Source organism: Sinocyclocheilus grahami, unplaced genomic scaffold (assembly GCF_001515645.1).
Source record: "Sinocyclocheilus grahami isolate Dianchi unplaced genomic scaffold, SAMN03320097.WGS_v1.1 scaffold24.1, whole genome shotgun sequence".
Lineage (NCBI taxonomy): Eukaryota > Metazoa > Chordata > Actinopteri > Cypriniformes > Cyprinidae > Sinocyclocheilus > Sinocyclocheilus grahami.
In genome coordinates, this window is record NW_015505203.1 from 2,309,277 (window position 1) to 2,325,395 (window position 16,119).

General features: G+C 37.8%; 1 protein-coding gene across 4 annotated transcripts in view; it reads right to left on the reverse strand.

Annotated features, from left to right (window-relative positions):
- The window catches only part of LOC107562757 (5-hydroxytryptamine receptor 2A-like), a 119,347-nt gene that overhangs the window by 13,792 nt on the left and 89,436 nt on the right, over positions 1-16,119 (reverse strand). Inside the window, exons 1-3 of one of the 4 annotated variants that reach the window (XM_016247496.1) lie at positions 10,240-10,412; positions 7,919-8,162; positions 7,556-7,763 (exon numbers count right to left, since the gene is read on the reverse strand). In XM_016247496.1, coding sequence (XP_016102982.1) covers positions 7,556-7,757 — 202 coding nt within the window. In that variant the 5' untranslated portion in view covers positions 7,758-7,763; positions 7,919-8,162; positions 10,240-10,412. Of the gene's footprint in view, positions 1-7,555; positions 8,163-10,103; positions 10,153-10,239; positions 10,413-16,119 lie in introns of those variants that run through there. The other 3 variants (XM_016247480.1, XM_016247471.1, XM_016247488.1) reach the window with 3 other exon arrangements.

Sequence of the window (16,119 nt, forward strand, 5' to 3'; positions counted from 1 at the left end):
GGGGGTGGTAGGTGGGTGTATCATTCCCTGTCCTCTTGTTGTAAGATGCCCGAAACCCAAGAAACGTATGGGCACAACACCAAAGGTTGGTGTTATTTTGTCTCAGTTCTGTATATGAGAGGTTGCATGTATTTGAGTGCATGCTTGAGTTTTTATAAACACTTCAGTGTGGACTGTGTTTTTGTGCATGGCAGAGTATGGTTATTGTCATTAACTAAGGGAGTGTTTATGCAGTTTTCAACTAAAAACAGGAAACATTTTATGCATTCTGGCCATTCAAACATAAGAGCATTTTGGCGGCCTTGAAAATTTTAAAGTGCCCCTATTATGGATTTTTGAAAATTACCTTTCATGCAGTGTGTAACACAGCTCTAAGTGAATGAAAACATCCTGCAAAGTTTTAAATCTGAAAGTGCACCGTGTATAAAGATATTGTCTCTCAAAAGAAAGAGTCGACTCGGAAACATTTAAACGAGTCGTTTTTAAAACGAATCCCAAGCCATTTCATGTTGACAAACATTAGCATATTGCCCGCCCACTTGTTGCATCAGCAGACCTTTCGTGTTGGTCTGAATGAAAATGCAAATTCATTTTTTGCCACTAGGTGCCGCTTCTGGAGCAGTAAAAATAGCGGTTTCTCCAGTAACGCTGTACTCAAAGCAGCACTGCGCTCACAAATGCTGCTTTATCAGGCCTTACAGGCATGATGAAATGGAAATGAAATTGACCAATCACTGCAGATTAGCGTCACGCAAAGGAGGGGTTTGGAAAAATTAATCGTTGAGCGAATCGTATGGAGTTCGTTGCCGTTCAGACTATCTAAATATGATTGGATTTCAATCGGATTTGGGCTGACAGTCTGAACAAGGCTTATGGGAACCGGAGCTTCAAATAGCCGCTGCAGTGACGCAATGACTTTACCAATCAATGATTGGCTCTTTCATTTAGAAGGTGGGACTATCCCGCCAAATCACGAATTGCAGTTTCTCTCTATTCATAAGTATAGGAGTGAACAGTCTTTTTTGCGTCGCCGTAAACAACCATCGTTAATTTGAAAAATGCCGGCGCCGACAGATGTACACACAAGCACAGATGTGGGGTTTACAACATACCTTAAATTGCCTCGGGTAAAAACGGATAAACTTTGTTCTTAATATCCTCCTCCTTTTTTTCTTTAACAGATGTCTGTCTGGAGCAGTAAAAATAGCGGTTTCTCCAGTAACGCTGTACTCAAAGCAGCACTGCGCTCACAAATGCTGCTTTATCAGGCCTTACAGGCATGATGAAATGGAAATGAAATTGACCAATCACTGCAGATTAGCGTCACGCAAAGGAGGGGTTTGGAAAAATGAATCGTTGAGCGAATCGTTTTGGAGTCGTTGAGCAAATAAGGTAAAAATAAATGCATATTTTACGACAATTAAGATGTTTTTTGACCTTGCATGCATGTCAACCTGTTGTTGAGGACTCCCAAAACCAAAATATGAACCTTTCATAACCCATAATAGGGGCACTTTAAAATAGGTTTCAAAATGCAAGTTTTTTTTTTTTAAATGATACTGTTATTGTCTCTGTGTAAACTACAAAAATAAGAACTTGTGAAAATGGTAATGTCATGTGCATGCATGCTTTCGCCATCTTGAGCTTTTGTATCAAAGTCCCTTTCAAGGAAAGTCCGTTCACTTGGCCGCCATATTTGCAACACCTTCGGGCAGCTCAAACAAGACCAAGTCCTATCTAAATGAATGGAGGAATTCTGAAATCTCAAAAACGGCTCGCTGAATTCGCGATTAAATTACATATTTCAAATCAGCAACAAAATCTGAAATGAACGGCCCCATTAATGTTGTTTCTTATGCTCAAATAGCGTTTAAAAATCCTATTTTTCTGGCTAGACCTGCCAATGCGCATGCGTACTTCCAACGTGCTTATGACTGTGCATGAGCATCGGCTGGGCAGCCTCAGGTTTCTATAGCCTCGTTCAGACTGTCAGCCCAAATCCGATTTTGTGCATATCCGGATGGAATCTGATTTGAATAACTGACTGTCCACACAGTGTATCGCAACTGTTCATATCCGATTTGTATGTCCATAAGCACTCTTTCTTTTACTGAATGTGCGTTGGTTACTACGACAATGCCGTTGGGTTGTTATGCCTATGCTAAAAACAACAATAACAGCAATACAGTTTGCAATACAGATATTGTCTTACGACAAGACAGCATGTTGCCGTCGTGCTGGATTGTTATTATTATGGATTTCGTCTTATGAGGCAGCATCAGAAACGCAGGAAGCTGGAATGTGCGACTTTATTCCGTGCTGCCATCTCCGTTTGTTTCAACACTCAAAAAGGCGAGTATACTAGCAGTATATTGTCTTTTTTCGCTTGACTTTGACAGTTCGCAACAGCACATGCTTGTTTCTGCAAAGACTGTTTTCTACAAAAATGTCTGACGTATTTATGTTTTACGTGGCGTGAGAACGTGAAAAAGCTATGCTAAATCAAATCTGAGCGGTCAGACTGAAACAGATTTCCAGGAATGCAATTTGAATAGGATTCCAAACCACATATACGAATGTAGCTCGAAACGGATTTGCACAAAGTCTGAACAAGGCTTATGGGAACCGGAGCTTCAAATAGCCGCTGCAGTGACGCAATGACTTTACCAATCAACGATTGGCTCTTTCATTTAGAAGGTGGGACTATCCCGCCAAATCACGAATTGCAGTTTCTCTCTATTCATAAGTATAGGAGTGAACAGTCTTTTTTGTGTCGCCGTAAACAACCATCGTTAATTTGAAAAATGCCGGCGCCGACAGATGTACACACAAGCACAGATGTGGGGTTTACAACATACCTTAAATTGCCTCGGGTAAAAACGGATAAACTTTGTTCTTAATATCCTCCTCCTTTTTTTCTTTAACAGATGTCTGTTGTACGTACGCTGCAGCTCCTCAAACATTGAAAAAAATAAAACAAGTAAAAGCTTTTTTTTTTTTTTAATTACTTTCCAAATTTAGATAATTTTTTCCTTCATTTAAGTGTTGTGAGAGCGCAAGACGCTCTAAATGTTTTGGCATAGCAACGGGATACTTCCTGTTTCCTGTTTCCTTTTCCGCCTGTCTTACGAAGGCCATCTCGTTTAATTCTAGGTTGAGGACACTTCGTATACGCATCCTACAGGAGGATGCGACCTCCAGAGGATGCGACCTCTGGAGGGCGCAGCCTTCTAAATGAGACACAGATTTTGTTTGTATTCATCACTCTGTCGAAGAGCGTGTGTGCACAGCAGTGTTAATTTTGACAGCTAATTTTGATTTAGTTTTAGACAGTCTTTTGACTAAAATACCATTTAGTTTTAGTCATATTTTAGTCATCTGAATTGTTTTTAGTTTTAGTCGACTAAATATCATAAGATTTTAGTCGACTAAATCTACAGTAAATTTAGTCGGTTAAAATCGAATGGGTTTAGTTATAGTGTAATGCATTTATTAAGCATTTCTCAAATTTCCAAACTCATTATATAGGTTTGATATTAAGGTTTTATCATGATAGACTTATATATAGATTTAATTATGTTCAAATTAAATAAAAACACTTCTCACAAAGAACAAGAACATGGTCTACTTTTTAATGAAATACCAATGGTTATATAGGCTAATTATGCATTCTTTATAGCAACTTGTTTACCATATTCTTCATTCTTTCAAGCAGACATTTATTTCTATAAATAAATTTAGATTAATCTTTAAGGCTACTACAGTTTTTGCTTTTGTTGCTTGATTAACATCAATGACTCGGACAATAGCAACTAAATTAGGCTGCTGTCCCTTTAAAAACGAATGCACAGCTGCAATGGATGCAATGTACTGACACACGTTCTTCCTACTGTTTACATTCACTTAAGACATAATCAACTGTGTTTACGTGAATGCTCATCAAAACGGACAATTCCACATAATTTTGTGTGTAATTCTCCGTTCATGCGACGCGAAAGTGTACTCGCGCGCTGTGAGACGCGCTTAGTGGGTATAGTGTCTGCGCTCAGAAAACCGGACCGAATTGAGTTCTCTTGCGTCCTCAGATTTATCCATATGTCTGCTCTTCTCGTTTTGAACGTTTTATGCGACGTGCAGCAAGTGTATTTTAGCTTATATCCCGCCGGTTCATATAACCTCCGAACCACGCAGCAGATTCGTTCTGACTGAATCTCATCCCAAATCGTCCCTCCCTAACATTTTCGTCTCGTTTTTATTCGTTGACGAAAATGTCAATAGATTTACGTCATAGTTTTTGTCATTCAAAAAGAGTTTTAGTTCGTTATCGTCTCGTTGTTGTCAGTGAAAAAAATGTCGTTGAAGAATAATTATGACGAAAATTATTCGTCAAGTAAATTAATGCATGTTTCTTTAAAAAAGGGACATCGCCAACTATTGTTTTTAGAAAACTTCTCCACTTTTAAACTAAAACCATAAAAAAAATAATTTTTTATTACTTGAAATAAAAGTAAACATTAACTGAATTAAAATAAAATAGTAAAAGACTTTAAAATACTATAAAACTAAATAGTAAAGTAAAACCTTAATAATAATAAATAATCAACTTTTAGCTAGTTGTCAAGACATTTCTCAACTTCATTCAGTTTATGTGGAAGCCTGTTTCCACCACAGAATTAAAAGAAAATTCATTAAAAAGTGAATTGCAATTTTTATCTCATAATTCAGACCATTTCTTGCAAATAGGAGAAAAACATCTGAATTGCAAGATAGAAATTTACATATGAGTTTACATTTCAATTCTAAGTTTACATCTCAACTTTTTTCTCTTAATTCTCAGATGACATCGCAATTCTGTTTTTGTCAAGAACTAAAAAATAAAAAAGGTAATTGCGACTTCTCATCTCACAATTCCAACTTTTTTCTTGCAATTGCAAGTTTATATCTCACAATTCAGACTTTTTTCTCAGAATTGTGAGTTTTATATCTCGCCTAGTTATATCTTTATAGTTAACATCAGCTTATACTGTGAATAAATACGTCTGAATTGCAAGATACAAATTCAGAATTGTTAGGAAAAAGTAATGTGTAAAAGAACCAATTACTTTTTTAAATTCTTTTTTTTATTCCATGCTGGCAACGGGCTTCCTGAAGTTTAGGGTGAAATACTAAAATAACAAACCCAAAAACTAAAAACTAAAACTTAAAAACTATAAAGACTATAGAAATATAAAAACTTAAAAAAATAATCTAATAAAAAGGACAACATACAACATAATGGAAAATATAAATAATAGGAAATAGAAAATATAAAAAAAAATCTAATCAATCAACGTGCATGCATCCATGACCGTTTGTTCTCTCTCCACTCGCCTCTTTTCCGATGCTCTGTTTGCTCTGAGGGTCTGCAGGCTGCTGTACTGATCAATATCTCTTTGTGATCAATAACGTCCTTTCCTCTCGAACTGACAAATGCAAGCTCATCATGTGCACTATCTACAGCTGACAAGCAACTAAGATCATTTAAAGGTAGGACATCATCCGTAATCAATATGAAGGGAGTCCAAGTGAGCTCTGCTAACCCACTCATGTCCAGAGATTGGTGAGGCGACGCATCCTGAAAGAGCTCCCCCATGGCTAAGGAGAGATGGACAGTGTGGCCCCCTGTATGGATAGCAAGAGCCAGAAATACTCTAAAGCAGACAGCTCAGTTGCTCAGAGGCAGTTGGACTGGAAAACGATCTGAATTCTGCCACAGGCGATATTTCTGTGGGCTTCTGAGCAAAGCAATGCCAAACAAGCTTTGGTCTCTCTCAATGTGCCCCCCACCACCTGCCTCTCTCTTTCTCTCGCTCCATGAAGGGAGATTTCACGCTATACAATGTTATAAAGCTATTAAATCTTGCCACTTTCCTTTCTAACTTTGTCAGTGCTCTGTACCATATATATAATTAAACTCATGTACAGTCTCCCAACTAAATCAACCTAAACCCTAACTTTTTTTTTTTCAAAATGGAAGTTATCATCTCTTGAGTTTTGGTGGAAAGAGACCAATTAAATGTGTTATTTAACCAGGGTATATTCTATGGTGTCATTTGTATAATGAGCCGTGTTATTTGGAGGAGAAGGACTGCCTCGCACCAGTGAAAAAGCCCCTGGGTCTTAAAGGGAAATGCCACTGAAGTTATATTACGGGAAGTGTGGCTTCTCATGATGCTATATGCATTATTTTAAAGTTTGCATCCAATTTGCATTTTAATACACCCTAAAAGTCAGTGCACATTGGCCTATAGGTCAACCTTGAATACTTTACCCACAATACACCACTCCAAAGTGCAAAACCTGATGACGTCCCAATTCAGACGCTGCATCATTCGAAGGCTAAATTTGAAGACTGCATCACTGCGGTGTGACGACGGCTGTCCCGATTCAAAGGTTCCTTCAAACCTTCGTTTCCCAGGCAATGAAGGATACAACTGATGGATCCTTCATGGCCCAGGCTATCCCAAGATTCATTGCACACTGATGATGACAGGACTATTTGAGAGAAAAGACTGGATTACAATTTTAAATTTAAGTATTGGGTTTCAGCTTACTTGAATATCTAATGATGTCAATACACAAATGTAAAAAAAAATTTTTTTTAAAGAGGTTTACATGTTCACATATCTTACTGAGACGCGATTTTATAGATGATTTATACTTGTTATTATATAAATGAATGGATCAAGGTGAGCATATTTAGTCTGTTTTAGTTTTCAGACAGTTTAATATCACTCTCAAAAAAGTCCAACGGCAGCTGTCACAGTTGATAGGTGACAAGATCAATCCTTCGCAGGCTAGACCGTCCCATTTCACAATGCTCAGTCCAACCTTCCTGGCCTTTGCGAATGATCCAGCCTTCGAACTGGGACACAGCAATTGTCCAATGCAAATATGAGCTTCATGTTCAATCAGGAGTTTTCAAACTGAGCGCTAGGACGACTATAGAAAATTTCAGAGTAAAATTACTTTTACATTATTTAAATAAATAAATAAATGTTAATAATTTTTTTTATCTTTTCAAATGTTTTACATATATTCATAATATTCACTATTTTTGTAATATAAATGGGTCTTTATATATGGAAACATATATATTATTTTTTATATTTATATATAAATACTTTATATTTCAGGAAGGAAATCTTGATATTTTTGGGTCCATGGCATCAGATGCAATAGACTGGAAAACCCTGTTAACTTACTATAGAGGCACTATTTTAAAATTAATTTGCACATTTATACACCTTAAATGTCAGAAAATGTTTTGCAATTCTGAAAAATGTAAAGTAAATAGTGTTAAAATGTAAATAAATAAATACGAATAATACAATATTGGATATTAATGATATTAAACATAGTAAAATAAAACATTTAAATATTTCAAAATGTTTTGGATATAATCATAATAATAATTATTATTTTCAAAACTATAAATAGGTCTTTATGGAGATAAATATTTTTGTATTTCAGGAAGGTCATATTTGGGGTCCATGGCATCAAAATTTAAACTCACCATACAGGATGTTAATGAGCGAGATAGGCATGACCAAGATGCCGACCAGCATGTCCGCCACTGCAAGTGATCGCAGGAAGAAGTTTGTTGCGTTTTGCAGCTTCTTCTCCAGCGACACGGCCAAAATAACCAAAATATTTCCTCCTATCGTCAGAAAGATGATCACAAGAATCAGCAGGGCTGGCCAGTTCTTCTCCTTCATCGACTCCTTTTCAACCCCATGAGGAGAGAATGAAGAAGAGGAGGAGAGATTAAAGCTGTAGTCAGTCGTGAAGAGGCTCTGGTTCAGGCTCACAGTGATATTCCCAGGCCAGACCATCCAGCCAACGAGGTCTAGGGAGGATGTCGTAGAGCCAAACCCACCCCGAACTGGCCCGCTAGGTGCCCCCATCTTCTGATGTCTTTTCCTGTCACCCTGTATCAATCTGAGCTCCTTCCACTCATGGCCGCTGACAGCCACTTACAGGAAGAAGAGTTTGGAAGTTCAAAAACGTTGAAGTGATCCACTCAAAATGCTATGTGAAGGAGAAATCTACAGCGCTGAGGATATCCATAGCATTTCCTGGTGCAAGTTTCTAGCTCTGGATCTTATTCATGGAAACCGTATCTGTAAAACACAATGAGAGACACACAATAGAGCAATGAATACCAAAAAATGTAAAAGATAAGATAAACTCATAGATAAAAGGCACTATAAAAGAACTCTGACAGAATATCACGGAGTTACTCAGATAAAATAATAACAGGAATCAAAGTGATAATTTTGTACAGTACAACGTCTAAAGAATGAATGACAGCACTGTTGAATTGACTCAGCTGTCACACTGAGAATATCTCCATCATAATATTGGAGGAAGCACAAATGATCAGTTACTGAAATATCCATCCATTTCGGGCAACCAATGGTGGCCTTCTCCCTGTGGTAATAGAGGGTAATTGAGTTCACAAGTTAAAATGATATGCTACAATCCGGGTCTCCGCGAACCTGCTGCATTGCCCTGCCGAGAGCAATAATTCACCAAATCTGAGGTTACTCATCATTAAATTAGCTGGTATTAATAACACAAGACACCTGTCAAAGGTAATGTGATGTAATGTCATTATTATCGTGATGGACAAGTGGGTAATTGTCACTTCATACAGCCAGTCACTTTGCGCTTGAACCAAACGATGTCTAATAAGCTTCGGTAATTGCAGTTTTCACCCCATCGGTTAGGCTGTGCATTATAGTAGGTGTAGACTGATGGCACGTTACGTGCGTGGGAATAACAAGTACCCACAGTGCTCTGTGGCCCACAACTAACCACGTATGTTTTAATTAGGAGAAAGCAGGCACTAACTGTAGGTAAGTTGAGAACTTTCTCCAATGGCTGTCATTTATCATGACTACCAGATCAATAAGATGATTATTTCAATATATTTATCTTTAGAAGTTAAGATTATCGGCTTTATTTTCATTAAATGGAAATATTGGTTGGTTCCCTCAACCAACTGCAATTTATTGATAATAAGGTGAAAAGAAGAACCACAGTATGAATCAGTAAATCAAGGTGAAACAAAGCCATTCCTCTCTGAACTGTAGAGATTGTCCCCTATAGATAGAAAATGTGAGTCACACAGAAAAATATGACCCAACCTGTCCCGGTTTCCTTCTACAATGCTAAGAAATAGGTTTATTCACTGCAGGGGACGGCAGTTTTCTGATGTACAGACATGTTTCCCCGCATCTAAATAGAGAGCAAAATTGCAATGCTCCTCAGATGCAGCAGAGTCTCTTCTCTGGAGACTGCAGATAAAGCAAACAACAGCAAAAAGTAAAAGGGCCCTACAATAAATAAATCACCGGATAATCACTTCCTGTGCATTCTCCTCACACATACACATAAACACGGGAGCACACGAAATGCAGTCATATACAGGTTCAAGGAAAGTGCATAAAAGCCACAAGACTTTGAATTTACAGTCAGCTCTGAATCTTAATATGACCATTCACATCCCATTATAAAAGAATAGAACATCTCCTTTGGGAAACATGATGGTGGGCAAAAAAAAAGAAGAACACCATGGGCTGAAGCAGGCTAAGAAACAATATCAGCATTAAGTGGCTCTAAAATTAGAGTTTTTTTTACTACACTGTGAGCCCAAAAAGTATTTTGACACCACACACTTACATAGAAATATTCACACTACAGTTCAAAAGTTTGGGGTCAGATTTGTATTCAGCAAGGATGCATTAAATTGGTATAAAAAAGACGAATAAGACATTTAGAATCTTCCAAAAGATTATAAATAATTAACTGCTGCTCTTTTGAACCTCCTATTAATCAAAAGTATTAACCCCAATCAGCAAATTAGAATGATTTCTGAAAAGTCAGCTTTGCCATCACAGGAATTAAAGGGGTCATATGATGCGATTTCAAGTTTTCCTTTCTCTTTGGAGTGTTATAAGCTGTACATTTTAAAATATAATAAAATAGTTTTTATAATAAAAACTGTATAAAATACATGCAGCCTATGTAAGCATAAGAGACTTCTTTAAAAACCTTACCAACCCTGAGGTGTTCAAATACTACGGGATCAAAGTATACGTTGGAAAACTGCAAAAACAAGCCAAAACCTCACAGTTTAAATGAAAAGAACACTGAAAGATGAACTCTGAGTTAACAAAGCTGATTGTGGCTCACCTGATGAGAATCCTAATCTTAGTCTCTCCAACTCTCATTCTCTCTCTATTGCTCTCTCTCAAATGCTCTCTTTTCCCTTCAGACACCTCTTCATCGTCCATTAATGAAGTGGATGAGAGTGCACTCACAAACTAAGTGAGATTCTGCATTCCAACAATGGGTAATTAGCCTCCTCAGCAGAAGCCAATCAAGTAATTGTGAATTGGGATAAATTGGCATGAAACAACTACACAAAACAAGAACAATGCTCAAATACCTTCCAGCGATTCAAATCTTTAATCTGGAAACGATCAGCACTGGATTAGAATTTGGGTTCATTTGGAATGCTTTCATTGTGGGGAAATGTTTCCAAAGCATTCTGAGATTCCCTTATGAGCCTCCAAAACCACAAATAAACATTCATGTTTTCTTTTTTGAATAGGATGGGGATAAAAAAAGAGACAAAAAGACAATAGAAAATGGGTACAAAATATGATTCAGCCTTAGAGTGTTTCAGACACTGACCTACTGTACATGAAAGTGTTCTTAGAACTGGTTGTCTCATTTCATATTTGAATTGGAAAATGAAATGCAGAATTATTTTTGCATGATGGGAATCGTGGGCGGACGAACCTGCCCGAGGGCACTAAAATTTCCACCCACTAAGAAAAGTTTAAAAACCCTTTTGCTTCCTGACAGAAAGGTTAAATATTCTCCTTAGCTAAATCTGAGTGGTGTGTATGTGTGTGGGTATGTGTGAAATAAGGACAAGAAATTAATGCTGAGTAGTTAATTACTCCTGCTGCTGTCGACCGAGATCAACAGAGACAAATGAAGAATAGAGCAAGGCATTGCGAGACTAAGATTAGATTGAGTGACTCTGACAGCACCACTAAGTGAAGGAATCTGTATGTGTGCGTCTGTGGAATTACAAATCTAATATTACGGCCCCAGTCGCTTTGTTTGGTGATATAAATGAAACGTAAAATCAGGCAAGCGAGAGTAGCCACATGTGTGCGTGGGGTCTGGCACAAATAAACAGACTTACATGGATCCCCGAGGATCCTATAACACAATGGGCAAGAGCTAAACATATGCATATCCAGATTTCTTCTCGGCATGTGGTTGCGAAATGGACCCCAATTGTTATCCAACAGAGAAGACTCTCACGTCTCCTAATTTATTGTTCTGTTTAACTCAGCACTGCTTTTCATAACTGAGACTATAATTTTTGTCCGTAAGGCTGAATAGCGCGGTATATAGATTAAGAAAGTAACCAGCAGGTTTGAAAAGCCAATTTCTCAGTGCCGTTCAGTTCAGCACTTTAATGGAACAGAAAATATATTCCAGTCTCAATTTATCCTGGTAGGGAAAAAAACGTGACATAAGAAGCGAAAACTTGTTTCTACGGAACAGAAGCCATTTCTGGATTCATTTTTCAAGTGTGCCATGTTAAGAACAGAACTAAACCAAATAATAAACAGCTAAACACGACCTGCTCTGCTAACTCCCGCCCTTGGCCTTTTCTTTTCACTTTATTTTGCAGTTAGCAGGGTGAAATACTTAGGGCAAGCTTTTGAAAGAAAATCACTAAACATCCTTAACACAACAACAAATATTTTTGTCTTTTTATACACATATACATTAGGCTACATGTTTCTTCACAGTGATACATTGATTCATCTACAGCTTGCGGTACATGACCATTACCTGTCTCTACAATCTGCTTCCCTTTCATGGGAACTTCGAACTGCGTCCTCTAGGGGTCGCTATGGGGAACGCCTCGTCGTGACTCGTATCTGAAGCATACATTGAAAAAAACACCAACTCGTTGGCCGGCGACAGCCATGACATCACTACCGGTGCGACTACAGTATAAATCGGTGCCGGGAGCTACACATCGTTCTCTTCTTCGTCTTCATTGACTGTTCTGTTTGAAGCGTGCATTTTCAAGGAAAAAGTAAGAGCTATCTATTAATATTATGGCGAGCACTAGTAGAGCATTTAGAAGGTGTGTGCATCCGTGTCAGCGCTATTTGACACCAGATGACACACACGATCTATGTGTTGTTTGTTTGGGCGAGGAGCACGCACGCGATGTCCTCGAGGGGAGATAACCCCGACTAATGATTTGAAATCTATTCATATATGTCCATTTCGCCCTGCTCTTCACATCGCTGGAAAAGGTCATTCAGATAATAACTCAACTGATATGGGAGGGCTGTTACAGGAGTCACTAAATCAGGCATAGGATTCTTGCTCCTGCAATATTTGGGCAATTATGGAATCTAAAAGATGAGAAAGCCTTTGTTTTGTTTTTTGTGATTTTCTATGATTTATTTGTAATTTTACAATACAGAAATCGAAATTCAAAAATTAGCATGCAGCATGTTTTTCCTGCACATTGGATATTCTGGAACAGATCCTCTGTGACAAAGGTTTAGACTCGCAGTAAGCTGGTTACAGGACCATTTGACATGGCTTTTTGCTCATCCACCTGTTTTTCTTTGAATCAGATGCTAGTCACATGCTAGCCAGACTGCTAATGTGCATTTAACAGGCAGAAATCAATAACTAATCGATACCGTTTCATAAAGAGCTAATAATGAGGAGAATACACACATATACTTGCAAACACAGACACACACATACAAATTAAGTATTTGAGAGCATGAGAAACCTATCTGAACCATGAAACCGTGCTTTACTTGCTTGGATTAGCATAAGTCACTCTGACACTTTTGTGAGACAAAGCTTTCAGAAAGTCTTAAGGTGTGATAGGAACACCAATCACATTCCTTAGATGATTTCCTGGATGAGTGAATATGTGGACAGGTTTCATCTGAGAAACAAGTTACAACAACAACAAAAACTTTTTAAAATGCACCTGCTATTGTTTACCACAACTGGTGCGGTTGATAGAAGTTTCCTTTCAAATGCTGTTCCAGGGTTAACAGCTCACGTGTGCAAAATGCATCTAATATAAGGAAGAAAACGAAGGCACCAGGTCGACGCATTGCATTCTGGGATTTCTTTTGTCCTTTTTGCATTCCATTTGAAACTCAGCATTTTTCTATTTATTTTGTAACAATGGCCATTGGCATGCCTATGAGCTGCACATCTGCCCATCTCCAAATGATATATATTTACCAATAAAAAAAGTAAAATAAGCCTTCTGTAAATGTATGCATGAGGTCAGGCTGGATCTCTGATATCAGCAATCAACCACTCATGATCAGCTATTTCAGTGTGAGGTGGCAAAATTTAGTGTTCTCTTGGATGAAACTATCAATGTTGTTCTGATGCAAAAATGAAGCTTTTTTGTGTATCGGTTCTAAAAAGTGTTTTTAAGAGAGAGGGAAAGAGAGAGATATGAGCCAAAACCTATTCTAACAATTCTTTCCATTCTAAAGACAACACTGCTTAGTAGAAAATGTAAAAGAAAAGAAAAAATCAGTGACAACAGGGACCGTATAATAGTTCATTTATAAGGCTAAATTGGTATTTTTTAATTTGAAAACCAAATACATACAGCATAAACAAATTACATTTAATAAATTCCAAGCCTGGCTTCGGTGTACAGAATATCCAATAATGAAATAAAAATGCTTGAAAAAACTGATCTTGTGTATGTATACACAAGTATAAAGCCTCTTTTTAATTTCAGAAATGAAACCTTAACTGGACTTTAGGAATGCTTGAATGAGATCTCTTTGCATTCAGTAGAATTTCGGCAATTAAAGTGTGGGTATCTTCAATATTGCACTCTTCCTCTAGATTTTTTTCAGTTTAGCTTTTATTATGTTCTATCTACTTGCAATATTACATTTTTTTCTTTTAATTTTTGCAGGCCTTGGGGAGTGGGAGGGTTATACTGGCATCCAGGGAGATGTATTGGCAGTCTATTGATTTCCATCTTTCTTTCACTTCTTTCAAGCTTTTCAATTCTCAATCTCTGTCTTTCTGGCACATTTCAGGAGCAGTTGGTGAAGAGCCCGTTGAGGTGCTCTATGCTCTTGACTGAGCACCATCGGCTGCAATTTCACCCCCTTTGCTCGCTTTCTCTCTCTAAGTATCTTCCACTCCCTTTCCTTTTCTCTTCTCTTTTTCCATCAAACAGAGCAACACCTCTTGCTTTTTCTGTGGGAATGGTGCTTGCTTTTTCATGATTTTACTCAATGTATGAGCCTGCCTGTTTATAAAACACCTGTTTTTTTGTATCCGAACACACTCACAAACACACTACCACTTGAAAGCTTCTTTTGCACCATGTGGCTGACTGTTCCTCTAAGAGTTTCATTAGCATCACTTCATCCTATAATCATATCTGAGTTAGTCTTTATATTACATACCCTTCCCGACCCGCTGCATCAGTCTTTCTTTCCTCACTGAATAAACACTCATGATAATTGCCGCTCGTTTGCTATAATAACATTCAGATGAAAAAATCACTGTGATGCTGAAGTATTTTGCTCTGTGTGATCTGTAATCTGTTTTTAGTTATTCACAATTATAACGCACTATAAAAGATAAAAAATGAATTCTTCTAGTCCAATTAATGACCACTTCAATTTCTTCACTTCCTCCTGGTGACCCCACTGCTCACTGATGAAACCATGTGTTTGCCTATCCCTCGTTCTCTTTTCCGCAAAGCTGATTCAATGGCACTTGAGCTGCTTGGATATTCAAGGGCAATCAGTGAGACACCATCACCCTGACCACTACACTGGCCTCTACAGCAAGGTTTAACCAGAGGAGTGGCCTGGGTTAATGTTAACGCCGTATAGATTGACGGATCAGTGGTCTTGAAGGATGTAAGAAACCTCAGAATGCCTTCTGCCATCCTGATTGACCCATTAAATCATCCAGAAGTGTTCACTAGAACAAACACACAGAGCCATGTGGGGGAATGATGATGATCTGGGCAGAACTGGCCTTTGAATGCACGTCTTGGGGCTGATTGCGTTCAGAAGCACTACCTTGCAGCATGTTGTGGGCAGCCTATTCCGCTTTATCAAACATTGATCAAAAACACTCTTGAGATACAGCAAAAGAAGTCAGCTGGGGGGAGGGGACACTTCTCTGTCTATTACAATGAACAATAGATGATGGATGGATGGATAGACCGGATGGACAGACAGACAGACAGACAGACAGACCGATAGATAGATAGATAGATAGATAGATAGATAGATCTATGAATGGTAGAATAATAGATAGAACAACAGACAGCACGAAAGAATGGATGAATGGATGGACAGACAGACAGATCCTTGCCGCTGTTGCCTCTGGCTTGCTTAGTTGGGGACACTTCATTTCCAGCGATATCGTTGACATGATTGCAAAGATATTATTTAAACTGAACTGAGCTGGATGATGACATCACTGAATTGAATGATGAACCGCCTTTAACTGAAAAATTAGTGTTTACTATTGTCATTTTGCATTATTGACACACTATTTTCCTAATTAATGCTGTTCAGTTGCTTTGACACAATCTGTATTATTAAAAGCGCTATATAAATAAAGGTGACTTGACTTGACAGATAGAACAATAGATAGAACGATAGAATAATAGATAGACAGACAGACAGACCAACAGACAGACAGACAGACAGACAGACAGACAGACAGACAGACAGACAGACAGACAGATAGATAGACAGACAGATAGATAGATAGATAGATAGATAGATAGATAGATAGAATTATGATTGACAGAATGATAGATATAAAAACAGACAAAATGACAGACAGATAGATAGATAGATAGATAGACAGACACAGATAGATAGATAGATAGACAGACACAGACAGATAGATAGATAGAATTATGAATGACAGAATGATAGATATAAAAACAGACAAAATGACAGACAGATAGATAGATAGATAGATAGA